Source organism: Mizuhopecten yessoensis, unplaced genomic scaffold (genome assembly GCF_002113885.1).
Source record: "Mizuhopecten yessoensis strain PY_sf001 unplaced genomic scaffold, ASM211388v2 scaffold716283, whole genome shotgun sequence".
Taxonomy (NCBI): Eukaryota; Metazoa; Mollusca; class Bivalvia; order Pectinida; family Pectinidae; genus Mizuhopecten; species Mizuhopecten yessoensis.
This window is the reverse complement of record NW_018480039.1, coordinates 386,792-407,708: the sequence shown is the minus strand read 5'-3', so window position 1 is coordinate 407,708 and position 20,917 is coordinate 386,792. Positions and strand designations below refer to the sequence as shown.

The following is a 20,917-nucleotide window of genomic DNA, read 5'->3' as shown; positions in this document are numbered from 1 at the left end:
ATTTGATTTTCCTTAATTAATGAATGAAGTTACTATGTTATTTCATGTATATATGTACCGTCAATAAAACGACATTGACGGGACAGCGCTATTCAAATACAATTGGCGCTTATAAAAATAGTCGTAGCCAGTTGATCATTTAAAGCATATGCATTCTTCAAGCAATATATAATGTCAATATATGACTTCACAAGGAAAAACATATGCAACGTCACGAAAGTTTTAGCTAGACTGGGTTACCTGCAATTTCTCTCTGCATGGCTGCGTTATTCGAAGCGAAGCCGTGCGGAGTTAAGAAAGCCTAAAACAGGACACCCAGTCTTGAAATCCGGTAATGCGCATACAGAGAACTGCACTGCAAATGTAAAATATACGGATTATACGGTAAGCTCGTCATTGCCATACCGTTATGAACGTCAATAGCCTATATACACTGTATATATATGCATGTACCATATATATGGCTATCATATTGTAAATGCAGTTTTTGGTATATTGAACTTTAAAAACAAATTCAAGCTGGCTGACATTCTTTAGAAAAACTGTATATAAATTGAGGTAAGTTATACCTCATTTTTTTAAAACATACTCTTACGTACGTCTATGCAAACAAGCAATAACTGTATATAGATCATTGTTTATTCTGCATAATAGAACGTTATAAATAAGGAATTTTGTCTATGAGATTATAAACATCTAAATACCTTACCGATAAAACATTGGATTTGGAATAGTAGTAGGTAGCACAGATACAATAAAGATTGAAAATGATAAAAGGTTGGCATATCCAAAATATCCTTCATTTATTGTAATATCGTATTCTAATAGATAAGTATGGTAACGAGATCTTCAATACGGCATACTTCGCAAAAGAACTGGAACATTTAAATTTTATATTCGTTCAAATCCATGTTCATATGAACTGATTGCGCAAAAGCACAATGTTCATGGACTAATACCCCAGGACACTGTAGGAAGTGTTGTTGGAACGACACCATTAGAGTCCTTCAGAGACATTTTTGACAGAAACAATTTCGAACATTTCTTTGGGTCAGATTGATTGATACCACCGAGCCTAGGATAAACCTTGTATGAGAGTATCAAATACTTTTGCGATATCCTATTATGTATCTTGTTGTTTCTATATAATTATGTACGTTTTTCAACTGATTTCATAGGTGTTTCGGCCTAACGTTAACTTCTGAACACGTTGTCTCCACCTTTTGAACTCATCAGTATCATACAGATATTTGCAACCAATGCCACATGGTGTTGTCCTACTGCTATACTTGTGATTGAATGGAAGATGGTTTGTTTGTTCAAGTCATATAGCTCCATTAACGCAATCAAGTTACCTAAGTTCACCTGATACAAAAATGGTTCCTGTAGCATTACACGGTATGTGTGTCCAGATAGACAGGGCAGTGGTAACAGCGAACAGAAAACAGATCAGTATCAGTTCCAGCACTGTCAACACCGGACCGTTACAAAAAAAGGCCGCAACAAACTATTTTACAGCCCCGTTCCCCACACATTCGTCGCCTCAAAACCTGCACATGCGTCCTGCAAATGTATTCATAAGCAAACAAAATGTATACATTATACCATTTTACGTGTAACCGAACGTATCGTATAAATGAATGTCATGCCAACACTTGATATTACTGATGTATCATCTCTACCTAGGAGGAAATACCATAACAAGTGTACAGAGTATAACATCATCCTATTATGATTATGGTTTTTATTTATTATGGTCACTTTATTTGTACAGCTTCACAATCCCCCCTTCTCCCTCTTCCCCCTTCTGAACGTTTAGAGTTTCTGAACTGTACGTTTGAGATGTCATAGGGGAGTCATAACATCCCCGTTTGTAAATCCATAAATGTACCGGTATCATTTGAGGAGAGTGATGTTAAAACGGCGTGGGTTTGGTTCGATCTGTTTCAAACAACATTTCAATAGCGCATCTCGGTTTCCAATGGCAACTGCAAGGTGGATATATCTCCCGGTAGATTGATGGTGCATAAGTGATAAACAATAAGGAATGTGTCACTAAATACACACATCAATCTACCTTGAAGAGTTGGTTAGCCCTACTTGACTCAACTACATTCGAAATTGATTTATTTGACAAATCCTGGAATGGCTCTGTCGCGCAGGATACAATAGCCCAATCAGACGTGCTCCAGTAAACATGGGTCATGTCACGCATGTATAGCCATGCTCTGGAAAGACTACGACAAACTCTTACCATGCCTCTTAATTTCATAGACATCAGCATTATCGCCTGGTACAAGCGTTCAAATGCAAGAAAAGTCAAAGAAGACGTGTACACAAATAGGAATCTGTGGTCTCTGGTAAAACACATCGAACATGTGATCGACAATTATTTACAAGTGGAGACAACATGATACCAGGAAAGACAGCTATTATCACGTAAGGTACAGCAACATAATTGGAAGCACAGCTAATGCATTGTATCACGTAATGTATGGTACAAAAACATACATGCACATGGAAGGACACATATTTACACGTAGATGGAGACATCTCACAAGGAAAACAAGATACTAACACATGGGTTTGAATCAAACAAATGACAAACACTATGAACGCATGAGAAAAACGTGCAAAATAAAAGTGAATGCTATTAAAAATTCCTGAGGGTTAGGGGTTGGGGTTTGGGGGGAGTGATTGCATCATACAAAGAAAGACAGCTTTGAACATGTGGGGAAAAACCAAACAAGGGAACAAGATTTAACACGTTGAGGAACCAAATTACCTGGGACGAAGAATATCACATGTAACGCGAAGGAAACACATGAAACAATGAAAGACAACTACATGTATTATCAGGTTATGGAAATACCACACAAGGGAAGGAAACTATGCACATATTCGGGAAACATCATACAATAGCAAATAATAATTAACCTTTTGGAAAAACATCATACAAAGGAAATACATATAAACGCGATGTGGAACATCATACAGGGGAGGGAAACTATTAACACGTTGGGGAAATATCATACAAGGGAAGGATACTATCAACACGTTGCGGAAACATCATAAAAGGGAACGAAACTATCAACACGTTGCGGAAACATCATAAAAGGGAACGAAACTTTCAACACGTTGCGGAAACATCATAAAAGGGAACGAAACTATCAACACGTTGCGGAAACATCATACCTGGGAACGAAACTATTTACACGTTGGCGAAACATCATACAAGGGAACGAAACTATTAACACGTTGGAGAAACATCATACAAGGGAACGAAACTATCAACACGTTGGAGAAACATCATACAAGGGAACGAAACTATCAACACGTTGGAGAAACATCATAGAAGGGAACGAAACTATTAACACGCTGGGGAAACACCATACAAGGGAACGAAACTATCAACACGTTGGAAAAACATCATACAAGGGAACGAAACTATCAACACGTTGGAGAAACATCATACAAGGGAACGAAACTATCAACACGTTGGAGAAACATCATACAGGGGAACGAAACTATCAACACGTTGGAGAAATATCATACAAGGGAAGGATACTATTAACACGTTGGGGAAACACCATACAGGGGAACGAAACTATAAACACGGTTGGGAAACATCATAGAAGGGAACGAAACTATCAACACGTTGTGGAAACATCATACAAGGGAACGAAACTATCAACACGTTGGAGAAATATCATACAAGGGAAGGGTACTATCAACACGTTTGGGAAACATCATAGAAGGGAACGAAACTATCAACACGTTGTGGAAACATCATACCAGGGAACGAAACTATCAACACGTTGCGGAAACATCATATAAGGGAACGAAACTATGAACACGGGGGAAATATCATACAAGGAAACGAAACTATTAATACGTTGGGGAAACATCATACAGGGGAAGGAAACTATCAACACGTTGGGAAAACATCATACAAGTGAACGAAACTATCAACACGTTGGGGAAACATCATACAAGGGAACGAAACTATCAACACGATGGCGAAACATCATGCAAGGGAACGAAACTATCAACACGATGACGAAACATCATATAAGGGAACGAAACTATAAACACGTTGGGAAAACATCATACAAGTGAACGAAACTATAAACACGTTGGGGAAACATCATACAGGGGAACGAAACTAGGAACACGTTGGAGAAACATCATACAAGGGAACGAAACTATCAACACGATCGGGAAACATCATACAAGGGAACGAAACTATCAACTCGGGGGAAAGAGCGTACAAGGAAACGAAACTAATAACACGTTGGGGAAACATCATACAAGGGAACGAAACTATTAACACGTTGGGGAAACATCATACAAGAGAACGAAACTATGAACACGGGGGGAATAGCATACAAGTGAAAGAAACTATGAACACGTTAGGGAAACATCATACAAGGGAACTAAACTATCAACACGATGGCGAAACATCATACAAGGGAACGAAACTATAAACACGCTGGGAAAACATCATACAAGGGAACGAAACTATTAACACGTTGGGGAAGCATCATATAAGGAAACAAAACTATTGACACGTTGGGGAAACATCATACAATGGAACGAAACTATGAACACGGGGGAAATATCATACAAGTGAACGAAACTATGAACACACTGGGGAAACATCATTGAAGGGACGAAACTATGAACACGTTGGGGAAACATCATACAAGGGAACGAAACTATGAACACGGGGGAAATATCATACAAGTGAACGAAACTATCAACACGTTGGGGAAACATCATTGAAGTGAACGAAACTATGAACACGTTGACGAAACATCATACAAGGGAACGAAATAATCAACACGTTGGCGAAACATCATACAAGGGAACGAAACTATCAACACGATGGCGAAACATCATACAAGGGAACGAAACTATCAACACGATGACGAAACATCATATAAGGGAACGAAACTATAAACACGTTGGGAAAACATCATACAAGTGAACGAAACTATAAACACGTTGGGGAAACATCATACAAGGGAACGAAACTAGGAACACGTTGGAGAAATATCATACAAGGGAACGAAACTATCAACAAGATCGGGAAACATCATACAAGGGAACGAAACTATCAACTCGGGGGAAAGAGCGTACAAGGAAACGAAACTAATAACACGTTGGGGAAACATCATACAAGGTAACGAAACTATTAACACGTTGGGGAAACATATAAGGGAACGAAACTATTAACACGTTGGGGAAACATCATATAAGGAAACAAAACTATTGACACGCTGTGGAAACATCATACAAGGGAACGAAACTATGAACACGGGGGAAATATCATACAAGTGAACGAAACTATGAACACGTTGGGGAAATATCATACAAGGAAACGAAACTATGAACACGTTGGGGAAACATCATACAAGAGAACGAAACTATGAACACGGGGGAAATAGCATACAAGTGAAAGAAACTATGAACACGTTAGGGAAACATCATACAAGGGAACTAAACTATCAACACGATGGCGAAACATCATACAAGGAAACGAAACTATAAACACGCTGGGAAAACATCATACAAGGGAACGAAACTATTAACACGTTGGGGAAACATCATATAAGGAAACAAAACTATTGACACGTTGGGGAAACATCATACAATGGAACGAAACTATGAACACGGGGGAAATATCATACAAGTGAACGAAACTATGAACACGGTGGGGAAACATCATTGAAGGGAACGAAACTATGAACACGGTGGGGAAACATCATTGAAGGGAACGAAACTATGAACACGGTGGGGAAACATCATTGAAGGGAACGAAACTATGAACACGGTGGGGAAACATCATTGAAGGGAACGAAACTATGAACACGTTGGGGAAGCATCATACAAGGGAACGAAACTATGAACACGGGGGAAATATCATACAAGTGAGCGAAACTATCAACACGTTGGGGAAACATCATTGAAGGGAACGAAACTATGAACGCGTTGACAAAACATCATACAAGGGAACGAAACTATCAACACGTTGGCGAAACATCATACAAGGGAACGAAACTATCAACACGATGGCGAAGCATCATACAAGGGAACGAAACTATCAACACGATGGCAAAACATAATACAAGGGAACGAAACTAAAAACACGTTGGGAAAACATCATACAAGGGAACGAAACTAACTAGGAACACGTTGGAGAAATATCATACAAAGGAACGAAACTATCAACGCGATGGGGTAACATCATACAATGGAACGAAACTATCAACTCGGGGGAAAGAGCGTACAAGGAAACGAAACTAATAACAAGTTGGGGAAACATCAAACAAGGGAATGAAACTATGAACACGTTGGGGAAACATCATACGAGGGAACGAAACTATGAACACGTTGGGGAAACATCATTGAAGGGAACGAAACTATGAACACGTTGGGGAAACATCATATAAGGAAACAAAACTATTGATACGTTGGGGAAACATCATACAATGGAACGAAACTATGAACACGGGGGATATATCATACAAGTGAACGAAACTATGAACACGTTGGGGAAACATCATTGAAGGGAACGAAACTATCAACACGTTGGGGAAACATCATACAAGGAAACGAAACTTTTAACGTTTGGGAAACATCATACAATGGCACGAAATTACTAACACGTTGGGGAAACATCATACAATGAAACAAAACTATTTACACTTTAGGGAACAATATACAAGGAAAAACAAGAAAACGACACTATTTACACGTTGGGGAAACATTATAAAAGGGTAGACAGCTATAAACACGAAACGAAACTATTATCACATTGGGGAAACATACAAGGAAACGAAACTATTAACACATTTGGAGAAACAACATACAAGGAAACGAAACTATTAACACATTTGAGAAACATACAAGGGAACGAAACTATTTACACTTTTGGAGAAACATCATACAAGGAATCGAAACTGTTAACACGTTGGGGAAACATCATACAAGGGAACGAAACTATAAACACGTTTTGGAAACATCATACAAGGGATGAAACTATTAACACGTTGGGGAAACATCATAAAGGGTAAAGCAACTATCAACACTTTTGGAGAAACATCATACAAGGAAAACGAAACTGTTAACACGTTGTGGAAACATACAAGGAAACGAAACTATTATCACGTTGGGGAAACATACAAGGAAACGAAACCATTAACACGTTGGGTAAACATCATACTAGAAAACGAAACAATTAACACGTTGGGGAAACATCATACAAGGAAAACGAAACTGTTAACACGTTGTGGAAACATAATAAAAGGTAAAGCAATTATCAACACTTTGTGAGAAACATCATACAAGGGAAGACAACTTCGTATACTGAATTTCAACGCAGGGAAAACACCACAAATGGGTGGATGACAACTTTTCACACATAGAGTCAGCATCATATAAATAAATAAAAGCCATACACGGTGGTATTGGTTCTCACCCACTACCCACAGTAGCCCTACTCAATGTACTGTATTGATAGACATGTATATCAGAGTGTGACTGGTATGGACAGTTGACAGGTGATATACTGTAACATATTCTCTATCAAAACGTCTTCCAGCATGTCAGCACTCTTGTGCGATCAAATGTGTCGACGTCACCGTTGTTTGTGATGTCGTAGATTGACGTAAAACAAAGATAGCCTCCTCATTGTGAATGTCGATTTCATGTGACCCGCTGAAAAACATTGAATGATTAATACAGTTAAGTTTATGTATGATGCATCTTATTTGAAAGAAATGATAGATATTGATGACGTCAGTCGCGGAAGAATTTTATTTCAATTTGATAATGAAATCGGTGTCAAAAAGCCATTTAAGAAAGCACGAACAAAGTGGAACAATCTACATATAGTATATAGGCAGACTATTGCCTTTCCTGATCAGATAGATGTGAATATTACTATTCTACATGGCTTTGTTTCGCTGTTCTTACAAGCATCTCACGCGTCACTGCCCACTGGTACGCGCCAGCAGATTGACAAACACCGATATATATTTTATGCTTCATTTTCACGTTATATTTGCATTTGCCGTATTTTTTTTGTCCGAGATGAACGCCGACTTGACTCAGTTAATGTGTCTAATGAAGTCATTACGTATACTATTAGGAGTGCTACTGTAACTCAAATCTGAATAATGCATACAACACCATTGTCTGAAGAATAACGATTTTAAAATCAATTAAAAACTCAAAGATAAGTGTCTTTGAACTGTGAATAATTCAAGATCGCTACCCATACTTTCCAAACATCAATATTTGTCCGAGATTTATATTACTGCACATCGAAGAAACGAAGGCATTGATTGCTGTTGTGATCGTGAACAAAACACATGCACGTGATATTTGTACCAACAGTCCGACACGCTACACCGGCGTAACCATGACGACTTGCCAGGAAAGTACGAATGACATAAAACAGCTCCATCACTCGCTAGATAAGTTCATGGTACCCAATATTCCGATCAACTGATTTTTCTTTAGTTTGATGGTGTGTGACGGCGTGCCCTAAGGGGGTGATGCCATTTAAGGTCATTGGAGTGTATTGATAAACGGAAACAGGAAGTACATCCCTAGTTGAAAATCCAATGTAGAGAGACAGTATCACAAGTTCCGCAAATTCTAATGTTTAATATTAAACTGATGAATATTGTATGTTTATTATTGACAGAACAGTGTGTTCTCTCAATATTAAAGTATTTTAAAGCAATCCAGGTATTAATTCATTTTTTTTTTTTTTTTATCAATGAGTCACATGTGTCGATTTTTCTGTACTTCAGGAAACCGGCTACCTATTTCACTACTGTGAAGGTTTTCAAGAACGATAACTCTTGCCTGCAATTACTATGTGTATATGGTTTTATTATAAAATGTAAAATTTTATATCGTGTATAGAGAATTAATTTTACACAATTTCAGCATTTATTAAATTGATGTACATTAATGCAATACTAATATATGTCAGTATCATTTTTATTGACATTATTTTGTAAAAATACTGTGTCTTTCATTTTTTTTTTTAAATTCACTCCTTTTTACATAAATTTCCATTTAAAATTCTTAAAATTCTGACAACTTATACTTTTTTTGTGGCAGAAAATTTTCATTACTTTAAAGCAATATAACTACACAATTTGAAGAAATTCTACTGAGAAATGGTGACACAATCCTATTACCTTAAGGGCCATTCTAAAGATTCGAAGTGCTACAGAAGAATGCATGTACCTATTTATGTTTTTTGTTAAGGGTTTACATCCTCGCGGTATTTAAGGTTACGTAAAGACGGATGTCTAGAGAGACACCATCGGGAATTAAGTATATGTAGTCGAGAAAAGAAAAATAAAGAGGCCTGAAGAGTTATATTGGTCGAAGCAGAGCAGAAAACACAGAAGAAACCCTGGAGTTCTGACTTGGCTCTACATAAGTCAGGAAGCAAGATAAAGCATGCCTACTTTTTCCACGATCAGGATTAAGAAAAAGATGAGAGAGAAAGGTGGAAGAATTAGTCGAACATACATGTACCAAGCACATTTAAAGGTACATCTGTACATAGTACCTCAGGTGTCATCCTTATGAGTTTTGCTAGAGTTACCTCCCTTTAAATATTTTCATTTTGTGTTCTATAAAGTATCCACTATAAAAGATATTTATACGTTTACCATCATGAAACTCTTTTGTAAACAGCAAAAATGGCACAGTAAGATACTGAGTTTATATCATTGATTCATATTTCAACTAATGTACCTCAAATAACTTTCAGTTGAATCTAGAAGTACAAAATGTATGATTTAGATTTTTAATTTCCAGTCAAATATAAACAGTTGAATGAAAATAGTCGTCGAGTTTAGGTAAGAAAAAAAATATTGATATTCCAAGCGAAGCTACCATCAGGATGGAGGGATTTATGTCGGTTTACATTCGACAAAAAGCAAATCAATACAAGGACACTAAATTATAAAACATATATTTATGTTGAAAAAGCACACCAACACGCTCTCAGTACGCGCCATTTAATAGCTGATGTTTATTGATATTTTTATATGTCTGCATTTATAAACATATCGCACCCCAATCAACCCATCTGTCACCAGAGTTGACAGCAATAAAAGAAAACAGCTGTTTATACTAAATTCAACCCTAACAAATGGCCAACAATCCCTGAACGTGATCAATGTCGCTTCAAAAACAGTTTACAAATAGCCGATTATTTTTTAAGTCCACATTTATATCAGAATATGTCAAAGTTGGACTGAAAATGTTGAGGAATTTGTACAGCCTGCGACATATGTAATGGCTTACCGTCCAGCTGTCGCTTCCTGCTGTCGGGATCTGTACGAAATATTGGCTAGCATGATGCATGATGCCGAGGTACACTGTCTAATTTCGTCTGACGCCATTAAACTTGTACCACTCTGTACATATGTGAAAGTAAGTTGAAAGCATTATTACATTATACCAGTAAAAAGAAAGGTTTTACGGTGAAAACTATGTTGACATTTTTCTACAGTTTCAAAACAGAGATTTCGAAATTTTCTCGATAATAATACTTTCAGAGAGTTAAGTGTTAAGAAATTAAAAAAAATGGTCGCTGTCAATTTGACATCACAACAGTGTCGACGTTTTGTTATTGTGACGCTTTACTACATCACTCCTTAATACTTAATAGTAGCATACCCTATCATCTTTGTTGGCGAGACATGGACTAATTGTTCACGGAAGCCCTCACACATGTACTGTATAAAAAACGCAATAAACAGAAAAATCTTAGTTTCATGATAAATGAATATATTTCATCATGCAATTATTTTTATTTTCTATAAAAAAAACCAAGAATATCCTCTAGATATATACAATGTATATTTTTGGGTGGTCGGGTGGTGCAGTGGATAACACACTCGCCTTTCACCAAGGCGGCCGGGGTTCGATTTCCCGATCGGACGTGAAAAAGGTATGGGGGTCACCTGCCCGGAAACGGCCCGGGAACTTCAGTGTCCTCCCAAATTAAGACCCGCGCTTACATCCGGTCCATCAGGACTGATTAATATAAAATTAACTATAACTATATTGTTGTAAAATAATAGTTGTTGTGAAATAAATAAACATTAATGTTATTAAAATGTATGTATTTTGTTGGTGTCTGTGTGTTGACGTTGCGGTATGTTTGGTCTTTGTGTGTTGATACTGTGGTATGTATACCCATATATTTTTTTTTATGCCAAATAAAGTATTTAGGGAATAAAAAAAAAATCCTTAATGACTTCCATGCTATGATTTATAGTCGTATTATTAAATGAATACATGACTAGAATTTGTACGAGTTTGCCACAGTAAAAGTCATATACTGCAGATATATCCACAGATGGCAGTGCCACGCATCTGTTCCAATCATAATATTACTCTTACCCTAGCCTAGCCACACTATCAATTCATGATTTGGTTTGTTTGTGTTTTTCGTCCTATTAACAGCTATAGTAATTTAAGAACGTGCCAGGTTTTGGTGGTGGAGGAAAGCCGGAGGTCCCGGAGGAAAACCACCGACCTACGGCCAGTACCTGGCGACTGGCCCACGTAGGTCTCGAACCGCGACCCAGTGGTTGAAGGCTAGTGGTAGCAGCATGTCAGACGCCTTAACCACTTGACCACTTGACCACCGCGGCCTCTACACTATCATGATACCACAACAGGTCGCATTATTGTGACAAAGGCTAAAGGGGTACATAATTATAATGAGCGTTAGAAAAGATAGCGCTCCCAGATGCTGTAACTGGGGCAGCAGATCAATTTTAGTATGTAATACTACAATGTATACATAATTGTTTACACTTATAACAATACATGTGCCAGCAGTGCACATTGATCCAAAACGTCGATAACAACATACTCATTTTACAACATATATCATGTAGGGAGTATAGGTTATAACGATAGAGACACAATCTATTCTTTAACCAATATCCTTTTTTCACAAATAGGTCGATTTATATACCTCCGGGTTATATCTACCTAATTCCTCTCATGTTACTATCAGTATCGCATCCACTAGGACCGCTTCCCTCCCTTTCATATCCTACTCTATGTCCCTTTTCCCTGTCAGCCTCATCGATGTACTGACCGATGGTAAACTCATGTAGTAATAATACAAGTACCCGGTCTGGTGAGAGGCTTCTTCTGTTCTACCTGAAAGACTATATGTATTCGTTATGCATGATCCCCGTCCATAACAATTCCAACAATAGCGAACAATGGCAAGGCTTTATCGAACCGCTACTCCAACTTATTGATCCGCCGCTCTACACTCATTCATTCACTCCTGTATACACTAACCTTACATATATTTTACAAAAGTGCCAACTGTTAGCGGGATTGACGATTGTATTACATAGGTGTTCCTTTCAAGACGAGCCATGCGACCGTATATTTACAACAAACTATACAGAGAGAATAATTCATATTTTACTGAGAGATTCATCCACTTATAAAGGCGAACGGTTCGTGTTTATAAAGTATTCTGTAGTTTTATTAAAAAAAGTTTTTATATAAATACGTATTAACACATTATGTATAGATAGATTTGAGGGTCGTGCACAAATCTCATTACAACCAATGGCATACCTGCCTTCTGGAACAAGAACGGCAGTAGTGCCAACATATCAATAATGCAATAACTTATTCGTTTTTGTTAGAAGCTTTGCGCATGAACGTCAAACCAGCTGTAGTAAAATAAGAGCGGACGGTTTACCTGCGCGAACACCTATTCAAGCTATTGACTTTGTCAGCGACTGCCTCACTCTGTTCCATGCTTATTTTAAACTCTTTAATTATTAATATCCACTTAACAATGCCTTTCACAGAGTGAGCTCCCAGGGTAATTCTGCCCTACAAGACCTTGGCTCTATTGCAAGCTAATACACAAATTTTCATTACAATAAAGCAACTATAGACTGAAGCCAGCAACGTGTATATAACACATCGGTGGTGACTGGCGTTGTATCACATCTGTTACCGGCGTTTCCCTGAAAGCACATAAGACGAAAGAAGGGATAGTCTTAAATGTTTTAATCCACCGTACCGGATGGCCATGGTCGGCACTAATCAACTGTTATAGCATCTCGACATCAATAGTTGGTCAAAAGTATCGCTGACCTCCGTAACGACTCCGTAACGACCGTACCACTATACGGTAAGTCACGCGCAGTATATTGGGATTTAGTGACGTCAATCGTCAGTCATGCTTAACGGAACACAACTGTTAATTTGATTCCACGATCTGAAGTCCCAGGTGTCTAAGCGTGCCACGCTTGTGTGGTGTCGTCCACGCAACGGTTAGATAGCGGGCATAGTGTGGAGTAAGTAGTGTACGAGTTACAGTCAGATCGGAAGCTACTATCTAGTGGCACTGGCACAGATCATTGTCAATAGTGTTACGGAGAAAACTAACCTAACTTGGTCTTAGTTTTTTTTTGTATGAGTTGTTTGCAAGATGGCAGAAACAGGGACTGGTGCACGAGTCGGTCCACACGATGTGTGCGTGTGTTTGGAGAGGCGGTATTGATCTCCACCCTTTGTTGTTGTGACGCTACTGTAGGTAGTCTACATACTGGACTCAGTGAAGAGATGAATTGAAAATCTACGACGACGCACAAAAGATGGGGTCTTAATACGCCATCGATTGACTACGAGTGAACATTGATTCAACGGCAAAGTGTGTTTACAAATAACACGCTGGAGGAGATCGTTATCGACACTAACAAATCGGTATGAAAAGTGCAACTGGTTTGAAAGTTTGTGATTTTTTTACAGGGATTATAAAGTTTTCCTTTAAAAATTGGACGGAACGAGGACGCCATGTTTCCTTACATAGCACTGCTATATCAAGTGGTCTTGTATTAAACGTTAGAGGAGCGACGTGTAGGTATTATAATTCGAAAGCAAGCTATAGGACTCTAACGCTAGTGTCCAGCGAACGCAAACAAAGTAAGTCTCCACATAGCCTTAACACACCAGCATATTTGAACTAACTCTTAAGTTAGTCAACCTTTCATACAGATCGTTCGTTATCTGTTGGAGTATAGTTCTCATAACATTAAACGCCAAGGATTATAGATATTTTTTAATTGTGAAAAAAAAACTACTTTTGAGTTCACTTCTCTGCCTGCTATTGACAGCTCCCTCGCAGATCTAACGAAAATATAATTACAGTCAAAATACTGAAAACAGATCTGTCTGCGTTTTTGGAGAATATCGAATTTTCTGTGCTGAAGTGTCGGGGAAAACGACTTGTATGTAGTACATGTACGTACTGATGGTAGATTGGCAGCCATCGGGGGATTCCTACTACAGATATACTGTGCTTTGGCTTCATGTTTGAAGGAAGTTCTTCTCGCATGTTACTTCTTTTATTGATTTCTAATGAAAGAAAACTAAACTTCGAAAGTAAGTTTTACGAGCAGGATGACTCTCGTGTATATCCGAAAATATTGATTTTGTGTTCAAACCAAGCCTCCCTTATACAAAGTTAATAAGATTCGGAAAGGAAATGGCAGTTCCGTTCATCTCGAATCAGTCCCGGTACCGGAGACCAATGAGTCGGAATAGAAACCAGGACCAGGACGCAGACGGTGACCTGTGGCTGTTCCAGTCACCAGAGTCCACAAAAGGAGCGGGAAGTAGTCGCAGTAGCGATGATAAGGAGCTGGATGCAGAGCTTATTGTCTGTTTGGAAACTTGTTGTAACGGAAATACGTCACCGCATACCTGCTGTCTTAGCACGTGTGACCGTTTCACCATTAATGTCAGCGGTCAGTACTACGAGCTCTGGGCAACATTAGTCAACCGACACCCTACAACACTACTCGGCAATCCGCGAAAACGATTAAAATATTTCGATAAAAGGAGAAACGAATTTTTCTTTGATCGACACAGACCTACCTTTGAATCCATATTTAATTACTATATGTATGGAGGAAAAATCAGGCGACCCGAACCTGTTCCCGATGACATTTTTCTTAGGGAACTGGACTTCTATGAAATTGAAAAGGAAGTTGTTGATCTGTACAAGGACGAGGAGGGCTACATACAGGAGAAAATGGAGCTTCCGGACAGCAAATGGAAACGAAAAATTTGGATGCTGATGGAATACCCGGAAACTTCACCGTATGCCTACGTCGTTGCAATTGTGTCGGTGGTTATAACTTTATTATCAATTGTTTTGTTTTGTGTTGAAACCTTACCCAGTCTTTCAGGAAGCGATTGTATAGATGGACGGCCCAATTTCATGGAACCCTTTTTCATTATGGAAACGGTATGTACCATATGGTTCACACTAGAAGTGGTTATTCGTCTTTTCTCGTGCCCAAGTAAAATCAAATATTTTAAAGACTTCAAAAATATTGTTGACATCACTGCTATTGTTCCGTATTACATTTCACTGTCAAACCTCCTGGCGCCCGCCGGTTGCGATAGCGCCAGTTCTGGTGCTTCGCTCGCCTTTCTCAGAGTGGTGAGATTAGTGAGGATATTCAAATTGACCAAACACTCGGCGGGTTTACAGGTGTTGATTCTGACGTTCAAAGCAAGTATACAAGGTCTAATGCTATTCCTAGTGGCCATGGTGGTGTGTGTTCTTTTATTTTCCAGTGCGATTTATTACGCAGAACACGGAATCCCAGATGCACAAATCAAGAGTATTCCCGACGGGTTCTGGTGGGCCGTCATCACGATGTGCACTGTAGGGTACGGTGATAAGGTTCCTGTTGGACCCCTCGGCAAACTTATAGGGTCCGTATGTGCTTTAGCTGGTGTGCTTACTTTAGCCATACCGGTACCAATCATTACGGAAAACTTCAACAAATTCTATGCACACAAAACCGGTAGATCAAGGATGTAGATATTTAAAGATCTTCTAGTATTTTTGTCACATTACTATTAGAAAGTTGATAAGACTGTTATTACCTTTATCGTAGAATGACCTAGATACTAAACGATTAGTGTCAATTTTCCTCCACTGTACACAGTGGTTACAGAGTTTTCCTCTTCGTTTGCATGGTATTGCCTTAGGCAAAAATGACCGTATTTGTCATAATCAAACCAAATGTTCCTATCAGGCTAGCTCTTCTTCCTTCAGCATGAGATTCACTCTAGGGTAAGAAAGTATCGTTTAAGATTGTGTATATATATATATTTATATGCATATGAGTAGATTTTTTTCATCATTGAACTAGACGTTTGATATTTCACATACCTAATCTCACACCTTAGAACATACCTCTATATGGATAATGCATGCCTGTTTAATTAATTAAAACGTTACGGATGAAATTTTCATTACACGTGTGCTATGATAGAAATGCATGAAAGAGACATGGTTGAATGTTTAAGTGATATGAATGAAAGTGTATAACCGGTCACATATATTTTAATTTTCCAAGTTGTATCTTTTTTCACAAAAACTTCAAATAATCTAACATAATTGTGAACAAATACCTTACTATAATCTAATATAAGCGGCCTACGTAGTTAAAGCATTAATGACTATGCATCTCAAATTGGAAATTGTGTGTGACTTTTTCAATGATGGCCACACAAATCATTAATCAGATTTGTGCCTGATTGTTATGCCATTTCATTCCCGATAAAATAATCGACAAAAGCTTAGTCATAATAGAATCACCATGGTAGGAACTATAAGGCAGTATCATGGGACGTTATATTAGAAACATCAGCCCTGTTATAATATTTATACAGTCAATATTGTATTGGGGAAATCGTACTGTAAATATTCTATCCAAATAACAATGACTTTGAAACGGTAAGTCTGTAATGAGCTGTTCTGGCTCTGATTGTAGTAGGCCCGAGTAATTACAGATATGTCAACCCTGTTACACACGGCCCAGTGGCCCACACTATATAGTATGCTGCAATATTTAGGGAGTGCATTCATACGCAGCATATTATAGCCAGTCATGTATAGCTATCCGCGTGTGTTAGGAGGACCGGATCGATCGAGGACAAAGGTCTCTGGTAATGCCACCTCATAATTCTACCATGCATCCAGTCAATCCCAGTCCAAATCAGCATTATTGACAATAATAACGTAATCTGTATATTTTTCTGCTGAATTCATGCTCTAACTCTACATCATGAGGACCCCCAACCAAATTACGTCCATTTATCTAATGGATGAATCAGACACCTAATAACTACCAAAAGGATTATAATGTCATTGGGAACATGTAGTATCACCACTCGAAAATGCACGTATATTGTGTTATAGGTTGCAATTAATTAGTTCCAGTTAATGAGATATATTTCTTAAGTTTCCTCAGAGTTTGTTTTCTATAAGAAAGGACCTCAAACAACGCCCTTAAAATGTCATAATACGCAAACCATTTTTTACTGTGTTAGAATAGATGAAGTATTATTGAGACATGCAGAATATTCACCAAGACCTATTTCTGTTGTTTCCATTGCAAAAAAATGTCAAATTTCTGTGAGTATGTCGTTAGAAGTACAACATAGGAAAATTAATGCTCGCGAAAACGGACAGAACGACAGTAACATATGTTGTATTACGTGAGGTCCAGGATTTGATCAGGTCTTGTCATATATACCTTGAAGTTGCAATCATTTTGCTTAAATTCGTGAGACGTTGTATGCACAATGAAAATACGTGCAGCCTTCTAGGTATCAAAGTTTCATCAAACAATCCAAGACAAACTTACAGTTTATTTGCTTTTCATTTTTGTTTTCTCAAAAGTTTTGGCAAGCAATTAATAATTAGAATTAAGTGTATGTCGTAATTACTCCAACAGTCGGAAATCGGAATTTAAAAAAACCCGTTACTCGGTGAATTTGGACGCTATATGTCTGGCGTGTGTAGTCTTAACATGGCAAACCTACTTAACAATAGCATAGCATCATGTTATCTATGACTATCTGTTCATGTCTGTTATTGTTTTTACACCGTTTTTTTAACATTATAATTCCGTACTTGTGTTAAGCATTAATTAAGCTATAAATGAAACGAATGTAGGCAAATAAATGGCACTGTATTGTTTGCTTGAGGACTGTGGAAGAGCAGGATATTCTTAAATTCAAACCATGTATTTTGTACTTAAATTGATAATGAACGATTTTCAACTCTTAGAAGATAGTAACAATTTATGCGATGGTTTTACATTGTTGGAATGCATAATTGTATGTTTTGTAATATCCTGCGGGACATCCGCATTAAATTAAGCGACTTCAGTAATTTATCTGTTGGATGAGAAGAGAAGATGAAAGAATTGCATTTTGGATATACCATGGTAAAGTTGTGATCCGGCCTGTTGCACTTTTTCTCTGGATTTTGCTGGATATTTTTTGTTTTGCAGTATGGAATTATCTTGCATGATTATTTTCGTCGTGTTTTTTCATACTTAAACTTTCCGATTCTAATATTGCTCAAATGCAATATTTATGACCAAATTAATTTTGTGGAATACTACCCGGAGTTACACACTGTGATTTTGAGAGATACATAGTCGACCGCCTATCTTTATCTGTGGGAAAAGGATTATTACGGATCATCCTGGGGATTCCACATCTGACTTGCTTCGTGGAAGTGACTTTATCACCTTGATTGCAATCACATGCATTATTGAGAGAACATCCGGATGGAGGCGACCTGTCGGCAGGTTACCAGGTAAGAGAAACTGTAACGAGTACATGGCTAAGTGGTTAGTATTCACGCTATCCCTCAGATGTGTACGCGTCAGGTATATACTGGACCCAGTGGTACAGAACCCATCAATATGGTCATACATCAAAGTAAAGCCCACACCTGTGATATAACACATCAAAGTAATATGCACGCAAGTGAAAGTTGTTTTTCTTCTTCAACATAGACACCTGTCGGCCTTCTTACCGATAAGTACCTTTATTGAAAACAAAGCCTCATTTTGTTTAATTGTTTGAAATGGATTAATGTGATATTTCATTTAGTGATTGGACTTTGCGCTTCTGGATCCCAGACAAAAGTAAAGGAAAATGTTACACAGTTGATTATTTCAAATTTTATTCTAGAAAGAATGACAAGGGAAGGGATGGGGTTAATCGGAATGAAAACAAAAACTTAAAAAAGAGTAGCGTTTTCATTTTTGATAAAAATAAGCATTAGCCAAGAAAATATAAAGCACCCAAAAAGATGTATATTGAACCGTTTTATCATAGCTATCGTTCCATCAATACTGTAGAAACGTTTTGCGATAAATGTCCCCCCTCCCCTCCATGTTTACACTAACACTGTTATTTCCTCAACAAAGTGGTTGCTAGTTCTGGCTGTTGATTGAGTGTGTAACGATTTGACATGCTATAGTATGGTGTGAGCCCGAATACTGTTACCGTGGTAATGTACGTTTCACATGCTCAGCAGCAATTTATTAATGGTGAATGATTTACAAATGACTATTTATGACTTCATCTTGTAAAGAATTCTTTGTTATTGGGTTGCCGTTTTGTTCATATTTTTTGATTTGCAATTGTAAGAAACATCACACGGGAAAGAAAATATCAATATTTAAGAATATCTTTAGATCAGATTAGACGTATCTCAATACGTTTGGATTGTGTAGTGATATATATAAGGTACTGAAGCTATGACATAACGCCTAATCAAATGAAACTTACACGCAAACACGTCCACCTGGATTACTTGGTTTACATTTCCCCATAGCGTTCATCAAAATATAACCGTCTTGAAAACAACTCAACTTGTATTAAAGTATCACTAGAAGTAGATTGTAGAAAGTAAAAGAAATGTGTTTCTCCACCAGTTTAAATCCCCCCAAAATGCGACATCAGAAATTAGTTATCCCTGAAAGGTTTATGATTTGTTCAGAATGAATCCGTTTCCAAATTTAAGCATTATTGTTAAGTGTATAATGTTCTAGTAAAGCTTAACATTCTTTAATTGATGCCACGTTCTGTATAGCGTAGTATTTCTTTGTAAAGTTGATTCACTGGAATTCATTATTATCTTCGATCAGGTCTGTGTTTTGCGGTGTCACTTGTAAACCGTTCATCAGTTTCCCTTTAAGGTCGTGCTTTCTAACATCACAAGTTCATGCTAGGAATTGTCCGTTATTCATGATTTGAGTCACGGAATGTGATTTGGCACTTCTAGGGATGCACGTGTTAACCGCGTCATTCATTGATTACTACAAATGTTTGAAACATTTCTATGAGCCTATCGTTTTGGTATTAAGTTGTTGCTCTTCAACATACATAGCAGGTGTCTTTGCGGAGAGCAGGAATATAAACAAGTATACGTTCGACTTCATTATAAAAAACTTAATTCTCGATATAAAATTCCCGGATAACAGATCATGCTGTATTGTTACAGTGATCGGAAAATAACTTTTTACGGCGTTTTTACCGAAAATAACGTTGCCCCGTCTCTCGCAAATGTAGTCGTTTGTCTTGACGTATTTGATCTGTAAGAGTAGCGTGATATTTGCAATTATATATCTCATACACATTTCTCTATCTCGGAACAGGAAAACAGGCACCAGCTCAAAATTTACGTTATCCGGTATGTGTTTTTAATTGTCTTTACAATTTGAAAGTAAAGCAATAAAATGTGCATTGTTGCATTTATATGAGAAAGCAAAAACGTGTGTCATATATAACAACAGAATATAACAGATTCCAAGATTTCATTATTTAAGGAAACTCCAACTTGTTCCATTGATTGCAGAGATTCGATCTATATGGACATATTAGAGTAAATAATTTAACCCAACCAAATAAACCGAATATAAATCATCGCTTTTTTTCGTTTACAAAAAAAATATATATAAAAAAGTAAATAAAAATAATAATAATACATTTTAAT

The 20,917-nt window shown here is 37.5% G+C and overlaps 1 protein-coding gene across 1 annotated transcript; it reads left to right on the top strand.

Annotated features, from left to right (window-relative positions):
• Positions 1 to 14,413: 14,413 nt before the first annotated feature.
• Positions 14,414 to 15,931, top strand: LOC110442596 (potassium voltage-gated channel subfamily A member 1-like). Its single transcript, XM_021486279.1, has one exon. The coding sequence runs from the start codon at positions 14,582 to 14,584 to the stop codon at positions 15,929 to 15,931; it is 1,350 nt and encodes a 449-aa protein (XP_021341954.1). The 5' UTR covers positions 14,414 to 14,581.
• Positions 15,932 to 20,917: the final 4,986 nt, after the last annotated feature.